Source organism: Eptatretus burgeri, chromosome 13 (genome assembly GCF_056783735.1).
Source record: "Eptatretus burgeri isolate ZD-2024b chromosome 13, Ebu_testis_v1, whole genome shotgun sequence".
Lineage (NCBI taxonomy): Eukaryota > Metazoa > Chordata > Myxini > Myxiniformes > Myxinidae > Eptatretus > Eptatretus burgeri.
The window spans coordinates 19,776,319-19,790,621 of record NC_140973.1 but is presented as its reverse complement, the minus strand read 5'-3'; the positions used below and the strand labels follow the sequence as shown (position 1 = coordinate 19,790,621).

At 44.4% G+C, this 14,303-nt stretch overlaps 1 protein-coding gene across 5 annotated transcripts in view; it reads left to right on the top strand.

Annotated features, from left to right (window-relative positions):
• CHAC2 (ChaC glutathione specific gamma-glutamylcyclotransferase 2) overlaps positions 1–14,175 on the top strand; it is a 15,046-nt gene extending 871 nt beyond the window's left edge. For 3 of the 5 annotated variants that reach the window (XM_085851566.1, XM_085851565.1, XM_085851568.1), the window contains exons 2-4: positions 8,264–8,409; positions 12,694–12,729; positions 12,889–14,175. In XM_085851566.1, the coding sequence (XP_085707692.1) occupies positions 8,275–8,409; positions 12,694–12,729; positions 12,889–13,299 (582 nt within the window). In that variant the 5' untranslated portion in view covers positions 8,264–8,274 and the 3' untranslated portion in view covers positions 13,300–14,175. Of the gene's footprint in view, positions 1–7,078; positions 7,161–8,263; positions 8,410–12,693; positions 12,730–12,888 lie in introns of all 5 variants that reach the window. The other 2 variants (XM_085851567.1, XM_085851569.1) reach the window with 2 other exon arrangements.
• The last annotated feature ends 128 nt before the right edge of the window (positions 14,176–14,303 follow it).

Here is a 14,303-nt window from a genome sequence, read left to right as displayed (position 1 = left end):
GATCCGGTAGAACATATCGGGTCAAATACATTTTTGAAACGTCACGTTACGCCGAGGTTTTTGGCTCCATCTCTCGATGGTGAAGAATCACTTGAAACGTAAAAAAAAAACTTCACCAAACTTGAATCAATCATTTCTGGTCACACACTCAACTTGTCCACCAGGTTTCATCTGAATCTGCGCACAACTTTTTGAGATATCGTGCTATATTGTTGTGGAGCAGTGGAGTCGGCTCCACCAAACACCCGGAATCTAGATTTCCATTAGACATGGAGGAAAGGGAACTATCTATCCACATTTACTTATCGAAATAACTGAGCTATGAGGACCTGAATGCTGAAACATTGGCAAACATTGGCAAACAAAACAAACAAACATTGGCAAACATGAAACTGAAACATTGGCAAATTGGAGAGAGAGAGAGAATGAGGACCTGAATGGGTTACGCCTCTTTCAGTGGATTTCGGCAGAATTTTTAGGGGCGTTCCCGAAGAGGTTTTTTATTTTTTTTATTTTACATTTTACAGAATGAGTATTGTGAAAAAACATTGTCAGATCTGAAATCACGATGAAAAACTCCTATAGGACATATATGTATATATATGCAATTTCAGTGCTTTTGAGTGTCATGGGACCTTTAAACTACCCCGGGGCTTTTCAAAACGCCTTTCACTTTAAACTATCGGTTCTAGAAACCATGATTCCCATCGCCCGTGTTGGTGTCCCGTTATAAATTTGGGCCTTGCCCACAAATTTTCACTTGTGCTTTTGCACAATTTCATAGCTGGGCAGCGTGGCTCACTTGGGTGGGATTTCCCTCCTGCTGGACTCCAGCTACGGCACCCCCGGGCCCTGAGGCTGTCTCCGAGCCTACCTGCTCCCTATGAACGCGGGGAGTTGCCCTTCCCGGCATTGCCCCCCTCTGATGCCCACATGGCATTTTGCGCTACGGGTCTCTTTCTGAGGGTTGCCCATGCCCACTACACTATCCCGGTCCCTTGGACCCTTGGCCTACTCTGGCCGACTGTCGGGTGCCCTCTACTCGATACTCACCTTTCAACAGCCACGCTCCCAGCCAGTCCATGGACTCCTGCACCCCTTCAAAAGGTTACGTGCCTTCTTCCACCACCAACAGAACGACCTCCTTTTGGTAAATTTGACTAACCCACTAACTAACTTTACACTGATCCTGGGGTCACTTGGGTGGGATTCACTCCTCCCCCCCCACTCATTCATTCCACCATGCATTGCACATTCGCTCCATTCAAACTTGGGTCCACTGTCCCATACTCAGTCATCAAGTACATTTTTCACTTATTATTATTTTTTTTCAATTCACATCATTCAACACTGCCATTCTGCTAACTAAATTCCCCTGACTAACTCGTGCTCCCCGTCATCCCTTATCCTAATGCACGTTCCTTTTAACTATCACGAAGCTACGTCCCCACTACACATTCCATGTCTGTCTGTGTCTCCCAAAATCCCTTTCCCATTCTAAATTACCACTAACTAGTCCATGGGCCCCATGGAGGACGGCCCATGCCCCCATGAGGCCGGTCTATCTAAGCTTAACCCATCCCACTAACTAGTGCTTCCTTTTCCCAAACAGGATGCTTGAAAGCCACATCTCTGCTGGGCTGTGTACTTGGAGCGAGGGTTTTTTTCTTTTTCTTTTTCTTTTTCTTTTTTTTGCACCGCCAAAGGCGGCGGTCGACGGCTTGCCCGTTTGTCCCTTCCATTGGGCAATAAGTGCAGCCATGATGTCACCCTGCTAATCGCACCGAGCGCTCGCTTCCGAGGGATTCCCCACGTGAGCCAATGTGTGCAGCTCGCTCGCAACTCGCGCCGCGAGGTCCGTGCCAAAGACGTCACTCGCACACCGAACCTGCGCGGTTTCACGTGCAGGCCCACATGAGCACATCGTCCCGGGAACCCGCTCCGCGCATTCTGCGAACAGAACACGCAGCACGTGGAGCTTCGCACACACGCTCGTATGTGGACCCCTGTTTGCCAAATTCAAACAACACTCGCTGCCATTTTAGTCATCCATGAGGCCTTGTTGAATCCCATGCGGAGCGTTTCCGTGCCGGATTCCCACCACGAAGACGCGCGTGCGAGGGCCGCTCGCTAAATGTGAAACCGGCGCGGTTCCCGAAATACTTGCTAGCGGCCCATTCGGCTCGCTATACCCGTCTCCCGTCTGGGTCGGTCCGTCGTCCATTTTCATGCACGCACTCACGCACGCCATGACACTCGCATTCTGCACACATTTCGACACACTCGTACCACTCGTACCACTCGTACACTCCACCACACACTCCAGGATAATCACATTGGGGATTCGCGTTACCACAAGAAATACCGGGGTTTCCATAACCCCCAAGCTCCGCGTATACCCGTTCACCTCACTCACCCGCTCAACCTCGTTCGGCCCGACCGGACCCACCTGGTCGCAGTCCGCTTCAAGAGAGCTTACCATCTCCCTCTGTTCCTGAAGGAGGCTATCCTGATGCTCGCACCGGGTCACGTGACATTCCCCATGCTCAACCCCATTGTCTCTTTCTAATCCTACGTGTGTGTTCTTTATCTTTGTTTCCCCGTATTTCGTTCACCTTTCCTGTTCTACCTCCCACGTCTCTGGTGTTCCCTCCTTTGTCTCCTGCGTCTTCCTTTGTGTCTCCGTGAATTTTTCCGTAGTCCCCTCGCGTTCATTAGTTTCTTCCTTTGTCTCTTTTATTATCTGCATCTCCGTCACCTCTTGGAATTCTTCCATCGTCCCCTCGTGTCTCACCCTTCACGTTTCGGTCTCCCCAATTATGGTGGCGTCGCTCGTCATCCCGACCTCATCCGTCTCCATCGCGGGCCGGACACATTCCACACTCCCCCTCGTCAGTTCGGTCGCTCCACCACGTGGTGCCACCATTTGCCAATCCATCGCCGCCTATCCTCTCTCCATGTCTGCATCCATTTTGTCGTTCATCGCTCGCATATCACCCCTTATATCGTTCAGCATTGCCATCAATTCCATAAGATGCTGCGCTGTCAGTTGCTGGGAAAGATCCCCCTGAATGGTGTTGTCCTGGACCATGGGTTCCTCTTGACCTACGCTTACCTCTAAACCCACCTGCTTCAGCCCATCTTGGTTCGCCATGTTGCGTGTTGAGAATAAAATTTCACTCGCTTGCAATTTGTGGGACACTGGGAGGTTTGCTCCCTACACCCCTGATCCGAATCCTGTGAATTTCGTGGAGGCAGAGGGGTTCGAAACCCGCACCTGACACCAATTTGTTGTGGAGCCGAGTTTTTTGGCGGCGAGCACGACCGCTAGGTGGAACAGTAGAGTCGGCTCCACCGAACACCCGGAATCTAGATCTCCGAGAAGCACGGGTCCCTTCCAGGACCATGGTCGCCAATACTTCGACGGCATGAGGTAGGGTCCACTTGTCTAACTCCAATTTACCTAAGTACTCACACCGTCCAACTACCGCGGAAACCACACTCTCGGCCGACTCTGTCCGATCCGAGTCGTTGTAACGGCTCAGATCCGGCATAACCGAGCAGAGTTACCAGAGCTGCGCCGGACCGAATGCACAATTTGCCACTTCCCAATTTCTCAACACGCACCGTACTAATCCAATGAAAGAAACACAAAAACAAGCTGAAACATTCAACAAAATGGTTTTTAATTTCAATAGGCAGGGAGGGGAACACAGAAGAGCAGAGTTAAACCGACTATCGAGAAGAAATGCAAAGAATGTACAAGGCACTTAAACAATTGCTACTTATAGATTGGGCCCACAGACACACGCACACACCCAAAAGAAATGATGGCCACGTCCTTTATTCGGCCCTTCAGCTCAGGAGGGAAGGCGAGCTGAAGGCAAGAGCCGATACTTGCACCTGCACGCCTCGTGCGGTCTGGTCGAGCTTGTCCGGTGGCAGAACTTGAACCCATCGCCTCAACGCAGCACCAAGCACCAGGGACGAGGGACAGAACGACGGACGCCAGCCAGCACGAAGGAGGACGAGGCAGGAGGCTACAGGCGCTCAAGGCCGGAAAAGCTTCCACGGATCCGATGACGCCAGGGGAGGCCGACCCAGACAGCCAGACAGAACGCCCCGATCCCTCTTCCCCTCCCGAGGTGGGAGGAATTTCTTCCCTGGCCACTCGCCTCCTGATTGGACGGTTGCGTCGTGCGATTCGCTGGCCGTCCCTCATTGGACAAGCCCACAGAAGGCGGGGCGACTCCCACCCTTCTGGGTGGAGTCCCGATTTGAGGCGATGAGCCTCCTGATTGGACGAAGGGCATGCCCTTGCCCTCGTGGGTGGAGTCTGCTCTGGAGCGAGGGGTCCCACCTACGTCCGCAGCCAGAAACACGTGCGCTATGGCGTCGGTGAGCGAGGCGACAGTGCCGCTGGTGTTGTTATAAGTGTAAAAATCCTATCTGTAAGATAACTTTTCAGCGCATGTACACTTAATTCCCATTAGACGTAGAGGAAAGGGAGCTATCTATCCACATTTACTTATCAAAATAACTGAGCTATGGGGACCTGAATGCTGAGTGCAGTAAGCTTCCAAATTCGTAACACTATATTGTTTTAACCCGATCTCTCGATGGTGAAGAATCACTTAAAAAATTGTAGTATCCGGATTCGGATCTTCAGCAAAATCTAATCATTTCATCTGTCACATACGCAAGCTCTCCACCGAGTTTTGGCTGAATCGATCCACAACTCTTTCAGATATCGTGCTATATCTCATTTTTTGCCTGATCTCAATGGTGAAAGAATCGTTTTCAAAATTCTTGATTTTAGGTCTGGATCTTCATCAAAATCTAATCATTTTGACCATGTCACAAATGCAAGTTCTCTTCCAAATTCCGTCCCAATTTGTGCACAACTTTTTGAGATGTTTGTTTGTTTGTTTGTTTGTCTGTGAACAGGATAAGAAAGATTTTGTGCAGAGCACGATACTTGCGAAATGCATAAAATAAATTTTACCTTAAAAATAATAGGTGGTTGAATTCAATGACCAAATATGCAAATCCTGTTCAAATTTCAAGTCTATCGGAAGAAAATTGACAATTTTAGAAATTTCATCCAAGATGTTGACCTTTTGGTGTATGTTGACCTTAAATAATTGGCTGCTTGAATTCAGTAACCTGAAATGTCAATCGGATGAAAGTTGAGGATTTTAGAAATTTCACTTCAGGTGTTGACCCTCTAGTCGATGTTGACCTCAAAAATAATTGGTAATTGAATTCAGTGACCTGATATGCAAATCCTCTTCAAATTTCTAGTCGATTGGATGAAAATTGTGGATTTCAGAAATTTGAAAAAGTTGTTGACCTTTGACCTATATTGACCTTTTGACCTCAAAAACAGTAGTTAAGTCTTCTTGCTTTTGATGAACTCCACCATGTGGTGGAGTTTCGTGAAGATAGTTTTAAAATTGTGACCTTTTGGCGATTGACATACAAACAAACAAGACAGACGTCGTGCGGAGCACGATATTTGCAAAATCCCGAAAACAAATTTGACCTTAAAAATAATTGGTGGTTGAATTCAATGACCTGATATGCAAATTCTCTTCAAATTTCAAGTCGATCGAATGAAAATTGACAATTTTAGAAATGTGGCCCATGTTGACCTTTTGTCCTTTGTTGACCTCAAAAACAAATTGACAGGCAAAATAACGCACAAGACCAACCGATATACTTGAAAAATCTTCGATTTTTTTTGCAAGTAACAAATAGACAGGGGTGAAAACATAACCTCCATACACCTTTGGTGGTGGAGGTAACCAGGACCTCTCATTTGATATATTGGTTTGGTTTTCATAATGTTGTCACACAAAAGTGTGATGAATTCTACTGTTAGAGACGTTACGAACACGCTTTATGTCTGAGGTCAGAGCTGTGTAATGGTGATATGGTGACTAATGATATTGATCCCTCCTCCACCTCTCCAAACCACAATTCCACATCCTTCCCCACCTTCCAACTCCAAGTGCACATCCTGACTCCCACCTTCCCAGCTCCACGACACACCCTCCCCTCCCAACTCCAAGTACATACCCCTCTCAAACTCCACGCCTACATAATAGTCAATAACTGTTAAGACTGCTGAGGTTTCAAGGTGAAGTAGATCACCGAAAAGTAAATTATTTGTTGTACGGAGTTGATGAAATAATTTGTGGTTATATTATTATTGACTTCTGGTCGTTGTGCAAACCAGCTACTCTGAGATTATACACCACCTGTGACACCTGAATTTGAATTCGTTTTTTTTGTTTGCTATGATTTTCCTTTGTCAACATAATAGTCACTAACTGTTAAGACTAAAGTTTCTTGGTCAAGTAAATCGACAGAATAGAAAGGTAATTACACATTCACAGAACCGACTGAATAGAATCCCAACCCAGTTATAAACTGTCATCATGGCATTTCACAGGCACGGTGATTCATATACACTGCTGATAGAAAATCTAAACCCCCTATCAAATTTTTCACCTCTTGGTGCCTTCCAGCCTGGAATTGAATTGCATTAAATCAGTTGAGCACCTTTGACAGCAATTACAGCTGATTGTTGGGATAGGTCTCCACCAACATTGCATGCCTTGATTGGGCAATTTTTGCCCATTCTGCTGTACAAAACTGTAAGCTCAGTCACGATGCTGAAAGGTGAATTTCCGCCCTAATTTCAGCTTTCTTGCAGAGGGCAGCAGGTTTTCCTCTTGGATTTTTCTTCATTTTGCTCCATCCATTTCCCTTCTATCCTGCCAAGTGCCCCAGTCCTTGCTGATGAGAAGCATCCCCATAACATGATGCTGCCACCACCATGCTTCACATTAGGGATGGTGTCTTTTGGGTGATGCGCTGTGTTTTTAATTAATTTTCTGAAATTTGTGGAATTTGTTTTTCACTTGGAAGTTGTGGGTTACGATGCATAAATAAAGGTGAAAAAGTCTGATTTAATGTAATTTAATTCCAGGCTATAAGATAACAAAAGGTGAAAATTTTGAAAGGGGGTGTCGATTTCCTATTGGCACTGGATGTGTGTGCCGTCCTTCAGATGGATGTTCAATCGGCTGTCCCGTCTGCCGGCATTAATTGATGAACTTTAAAGATCCCACCCTATCCTTCACGAATAGTAGGTGAGCTATCACAGGCACCATGAACAAATTCCAAATTCTTGCCATAATTATTGCTGGGAAGGCAATGGCAAACCACCCAGGATAACACTGCCAAGAAACTGCTTCAGCAGCATAGACACTCTGTAACAGAGTATGGTGCATCATATTTGTATAAATCAGAAGTGAATATGATTACCTCTGCCACCAAAGGTGAAGGAGGTTATGTTTTCACCCCTGTCTGTCTGTCTGTCTGTCTGTCTGTCTGTCTGTCTGTCTGTCTGTCTGTCTGTCTGTCTGTCTGTCTTTGTTTGTGTACAGGATATCTCAAAAAGTGGACATGAAATTTGGTGGACAGGTTGGGTGTGTGACAGACTAACTGATTTGATTTTAGTGAAGATCCAGATCCGGATCTGATGACGAATTTTTTAACTGATTCTTCACCATTGAGAGATCGGGCTAAACTAATATATTACCTCTATATCTGAAAAACTCTGAAATATCTGAAAAATCTGCACATTGTTAGTTAGCGGGATGGGCACAATATCTGAAAAACTTGGTGGACGGATTCGGCAGGTTGGGTGTGTGACCATGATGAATTGATTCGATTTTGGTGAAGATCCAAATCCGGATCTGGCTACAAGAGTTATTTAATTTTTAAAATTATTCTTCACCTTTGAGAGATTGGGCTAAAAACGATATATAGCACAATGTTTTTTAAAAAATGTATTGGACCCAATATGTTCTCGTGGATCAGGCATTACGTGGCGGAGGTTTGCGCTCCACTGAGTGCCCTTCTAGTTTGTATATGAGTTGCATGACCCAAATCAAAAATCAGTACAAACTGTGATGTGGATCACATCAAGACTGAGCAATCAGTTCAGACACAATCAGGAACATTGGAGCTCGGCTGGAGGGTCCTTCATGAGATGTACTCAAAGTAGACGTCGTATCGTGATATACGCTTTGAACGTGGAAACTCCGCCTAATACTTCGACAAAGTGCAGTGTATATAGTTTGCCTAACCTCTTTTGAAATGTTGGTCAGGATAGGAAAGGAATGATACCAGATTACTTACACCTCTGAGGTTTGCATTCATGATAGTTGTTCTTTGCTGTTCAAACCAGGAACCTTCATCATGTGGGTATTTGGCTACGGATCCCTTATTTGGAAAGCAGACTTCCCCTTTGAGCAGCGAGTGGCCGGACACGTACGTGGCTACAGCCGCAGGTTCTGGCAAAGCAGCACTGACCATCGTGGTGTTCCCAACAAGGTGCGGTGAGCCGTCAGAGGGTCCGAGCCAATTGTGTGCTGACTTCGACCACCATTTTTTACATTATCCTGTGATTGATACAGACGTTGTAATTGATACGAAACAAAAAAAATTTTTTATTAGCAGTCAAGACGACTTCTTTTTTCTGGCTGAGAGTAGCATCATTTGCTGGGGGGAAGCTGTGCCACTGATGCAGTGCCTGCTGTAGATAGGGCAGAAATTTGTAATTTGGCCAAGGTACCGGTGACAACTCACTTGCTCTTCGTGAAGGACACCGTGGGATCTTTAGCGTCTACCAACTCATGCCAGCAGATGAGACGCCCGGTTTAACGTCCACCCGAGGGACGGCGCACGCATTGGTGACAACACCATGATGACATTTTATAGCTGGGTCGAGATTCCAACTCGGGCTCGGCAGCTCAAAAACAAATGTTTCTACCTCTAGGTCTCGGCCATCCTGCCAGCCCCAAGCATTCAAGTCTCTGCAACTTCTTCACAGACACTCGAAGCCTGGTGTTGGCTTGATGGTTAACGTGGCTGGCTTAAGATCTTAAGGTCTTAAGTTTGAGCCCCTGTTCTCTGTTGAAATAACAACAGGTTGGTTGATTCAGCCTGTCATTCTTCCAAGGTCGGCAAAATGAGTACCAGCTTACTGGTAGCAGGAGCACATCAGCGGCACAGCTGCGTTTACTGCATCAGCGGCACAGCTGCGTTTCCAGAAAATGATGTAACCAGCAGCCACAGGCTGCAAATTAAACAACTGACACCCTGTACTTGTTCTTGAGACTGGTGTTTCCAATGACAATTGTACAAGGTGGGCCATGTATCTATTCCAGGTTTTAAACCTTTGTAATTCTGTTGATAAAAAAACGAAATCTAAAAATAAATATTTTGTTCAATTTCGTTTCTTATCAACAGAATTACAGAAGTTCAAAACCAGGAATAAATGCACGACCCACTCTGTTCAACTGTATCTAATATAACCAAGTTAAAAGTAGAACAACCTGAAGATCAAGTTATTCAACGAAGATCTTTGCTCTGTAATGTTCATCTTTTTCATTGAGATCTCCTGTCAGAAGCTGGCTAATGGAGCCTCCCAGGCTGCTGCAGCAAGTATGGATCAGGAAAGGTCAACCTATTTGGTTGATACCTTTGCAGGGGAGGTGTAATTTGGCCAGAGTACCAGGCCATGTGATCTTTAATGCCTCCGTTGCACACAGCCAACTTCATGTCCCCTCAGAACGGCAGCATACCCGACAATGCATTGCCTCCCGTGTGGAACTGCAATTTTATGATGATATTCCATGCAGTGATGCTCCAGCTTTTGTCCCATTATTTAAAGGTCCACATAATCAGAAATTCATGTTTAGTTGAATGAATGAATATGGCGCTTCACTGAACACTCAATCGTTTTTATTTCTTACATAAGAAATTAATATTTTAATGTTTTTTTTTTTTTTTATTATGGTTTTTTTTTGCTGTCCTTGTAAACTCGATTTGTCCCCGCCTCCACAAAAACGGCGATATGACTACATCGTATATCACGTGACACGCCACGTCATCTCGAGGATACTTTTGCGATGGGACTAGTGTTTACGTGCAGCGAACATATGCTCTGAACTCCGAAAAAGTACTGAAAATACCATCTCAATGCAGAGTTGCTGGTTGGAGCAACACTGTACAACCAACGATGGTGTGAGTATGCATGTTTTCCAAAAAGATCCAATGAGGTTTGGCAAATTTGAACAGCCAAAGTCAAACTGACCAGAAGGCATGGCCCAGCCAACTGCTTTGTGTCATTTGCAGCACCCATTTTGATGATGATTCGTACACCGGCCTTGTATTCCCAGTTTTGGATGAGTAAATTGAAGCGTTTTTTTTTTCTTTTTCTTTTTTTCTTTTTCTTTTATAAAGCTGACACAATCCCCATGAAGATTAGAGATAATTCTAATAGAATGGAAAATAAGAAAATGGACAAAGGTATGTGCTCCACCGAGTGCCGTTCTGGTTACTACAATAATTACAAGAAAATGTTGCATCAAAATACCATTAAACTCCACATTTACCACGTTATCGCTCAATGATTTATTACTTTACCAGTTGTTATTCTCGAGTGTTTCTTCAACGTTGTCCTGATTTGTTGTGAACTGCAGGTATTTCATGACCTCGGGTTCATACATGGACGGTATGATGGCACCTTCTAGACATCATGTTTAGACGATCGTCGTAATCTGCGGATTCTTGATCAGAAAATTATTCGTCAAATTAACTTTTTGACGAGTCTGAAGCGAGTTGTGCGGCCGTTCCCCTTTGCTTGTTGAGACGATCGTTCCAGCGATGACGTCACACAGATGTCTCAACAGTTATGGCAGTTTTCTGGAATTTATAGGAGCGGTACCTGCCAGGTTGGGTTTATTACTTACGAAATCTTTAGATTTCGTAAGTATATTGATGACTTCCATTTCTGTTTGTTTGTAGGCATGATAACTCGAACAGAAGGAGCTACCAATGTCAAATTACACCACATGATTCAGGAGGGTGATGGCTAGTGCTGATTAGATTTTGGTCAAAATCGGTCAAAGGTCAAGGTCACAGTGAGGTCAAACATCCAAAACATTCGATTTTTGATGGTTTGGTACAGAATCATCGTAGAAACTTCTGGTTTGTGTCGCTACCTTCTCTCGAGACAGCTATTATTAGACAAGGTCAGAGGTCAAGTTGACGATTTCGTAAGTACCAGTCTATGACTGCTTGTTTTTAAATTTAACACGTCAAAAAAATTATTACAATAAAGAAACATTCACTTCTTTGTTCATTCCTTAAAAAATCAATCATCAAAAAAATTCTGATTATGTGGACCTTTTAAAGGTCGATGCATGAACAAATGTTTGATTGTCGTTTTTGGGGGTTTTTTGTATACAGTACAATGTCGAGGCTTGTGGAGGAGCTAGAACACAGAATGGATCAGGACATAATTGGGGTAGAAAAGGTGAATGGTTGTGGATTGGGGAATGACCCGGTTTATGGTGGTGAACAGCTGTGTTGAAGCCCTGGAGGGAAGAATGAGTTTGAAGAGAATATGGAAGTGCGTCCCACAGGTGGAAAAAATAAGAAGAGGAATTGGTGAGTTGAGGTGAGCAGTAATTCTGGAATATGTGGGTTTCACCAGAAGGGGCTGATTGTGGAATGTGCACACCCTACAGAAACCTGTGGGAATGGGTGGGGGGGATGTTAAGGGTAGAGGGTGCAAGACCAGAAAGAAGGTGGGAGAAGACAGAGACCACGGACCTGTCTGTGATATGAAAGTGATTGGTCCGTTTGTCGTGAGAGATTACAATGATCTTGAAGGCCTTGGTTTCCCCGATGTCAAGCTGAGCAAGATGTGAGGCAGGGGAGCCAGCCCAGAGTGGAAAGCAGTATGCCATCAAGCTGCGGATGAAGGCATTGTCGGTGGGTAAGAGTTCAGGTGTGCCAAGGAGGGACTTTGCATGACTGAGGATGCCCAGTGGCTTTGGAAGCCAACTTGCATGTGGTTTGCCAAAAAAAGATCATGTCTGATAGTAAGGCCCAAACGTTTCAGTATGTAAAGTTTGAGCATGTCATCATGTAAGGAATGTGTTTAAGATTTTATTTGAGGTCACTACAACCCACGATGAGCACTCGGAGTGTGATGCTCAGAGTTTATTCTCATTTATTATTTTCTTAGATGTGACACACACACGTACATAATATTGGGCAATTTATTGCAGAAGCAGATGCAGAATTTTTATACCCATTATGCTCCCTACATACCCCTTCCCTCCCCTTATTGTCACCCCAACTCCTCCCTTCACACTTCTCTCTCGCTCTCGCTCTCGCTCTCCTTCCTGCTCTATCTCTCTATCTCTCTATCTCTCTATCTCTCTATCTCTCTATCTCTCTATCTCTCTATCTCTCTATCTCTCTATCTACTCATTTAAAACTCAACCCACAGTAGCACGTCATCATTCAGAACATTCTGTAATCTGGTGTTGTGTTGTGTTGTCTGACATCAGTTGGATCAATTTCAGTTCTGCACTGCTTGTATAAATTTGATGACATGAGCATACATCAGGCCCATATTTCTTTGGAACCATACACCAGTAAAAGTACGATCGAACAGTTCATAAAGCACACGCTGTACATGAAAATGATTTTTGATTTGTGTCTTGGTGCCACATATTATTTAATAACAAGTTTTAACACCTTGTTAGCATCTTTTGTTAACCCATTGGTTGTTCTACGTGTCGTTTCTTCTCGTTGCAGCCCGGGCGAGTTGTAACACTGATTGAAAATCCAGAGGTACAGTCCTTGTCCAATTTTGAGTAAGAATGTTCACAGATGTTGTATTATAATCATGGCTCAAAGCCAGTTGGAGAAAAACGAAATCTCATTTGATTGGTATATTTTGACCCGATTACTAATTGCACAGTCTGTATCACTCTCACACCCCCATGCCAGGCATGCGTGTATGGTGTTGCGTACAAGATACCAGACGACTCTGCGGAAGACGTGGGGGCTCATTTAGATGTCCGAGAGAAGGAAGGCTATAGACGGGAGTGCATCATTTTTTATCCAACACCATCAGACGATGCAGCTGAATCTCCACCCATCGATGTGGTGGTCTATATTGGAAGCTCGGCCAATCCCAACTACCTCGGTCCGGCACCGCTTGAAACTATGGCAGCTCAGATTGCCTTTTCTGAAGGCAGTAGCGGCCTCAATGCAGAGTACCTTCTTGAGTTGGCGAAAGCCATGCGTGAACTGGCTCCTCATCAAAGCGATGACCACCTGTACAGTCTTGAGGAATGCGTTTTAGCATTGCTGGACTGTAACAAGTTGGGCTGCGTTGACACGCGCAGTGCAGCCTGAGATAAGAACAGCCTCAATGTCACGCTTTGCAAGTGCTATGGTAACCTTTTGAGATTAGCACTAACCTGTCAAACTCGTATCTTGTGCACTCGTCGAAGTTTGCTTCGCATCATAGAATGTTACTTTGCAATACCGTGTATAAATAATTGTGACTGAACGACGTAATGAGGAGTTGAATTGGGAATGAAAACTATTTCATTCTGTTATGAACTTCAAAACTTGTTGAAAATAGTTAGACAATTTGCAATGTGCAAAATAAAATTTTTTTTTCCAAAGAACAAGTTACAGCAAATTACGTTGGACGTGTGTACAAATCGGCTGGGCTTGGAGTGGGTGGAGCATTTACCAGCCAATCAGGAGCCATGATTGAAGACTAAATGCTCCGCCTACTTCTTGACCACTTCCCTTGCTGTGGAAATTTACAGCCAAAGTCTAATGTTTACTGCTTACTTGACACCAGATGGTGATGGAATTTCAGTAAAATTCATCGTAATTTATTTATTTATTTCCCCACCCTGCATGAGGTTGGCTTTGGTCTTTCTGCATCTCCCTTTGCAATACAGTACTTTACCTTTTTATTACTTTATAATATTTTGTTGACAATGCATTTATTGTTCACAAAGACAATGCAATATAATATGAATGTCATCTATTTTGTGCAAATCACCTGATCATTCCCTCGAACCAATAAATGGGTTAATTAATGTCTTAAGATCATGACTGGTGGTGGGAGACCAATTTAACTTCTGGAGCAAGCCTATGATTATTTTTCAATTAAAGGTAGTTTATCGCAAACGTCCTCGAAGTGAAAATGTCCAGGATGTTACCGAAGATGGCACGGTGGAAGTTCTGAATAAAACATAACGATGCTATTTACCTGCTTGCTTTGCTCTCATGAGTTCTGTTATGAGGTATCCTTACCATAATTCACTGACCATTGTTTGTGTGTTTGTTTGTCTCGCTACTCCTCCTACAGTTCTGGGTTGATTACATCCAGACTTGCT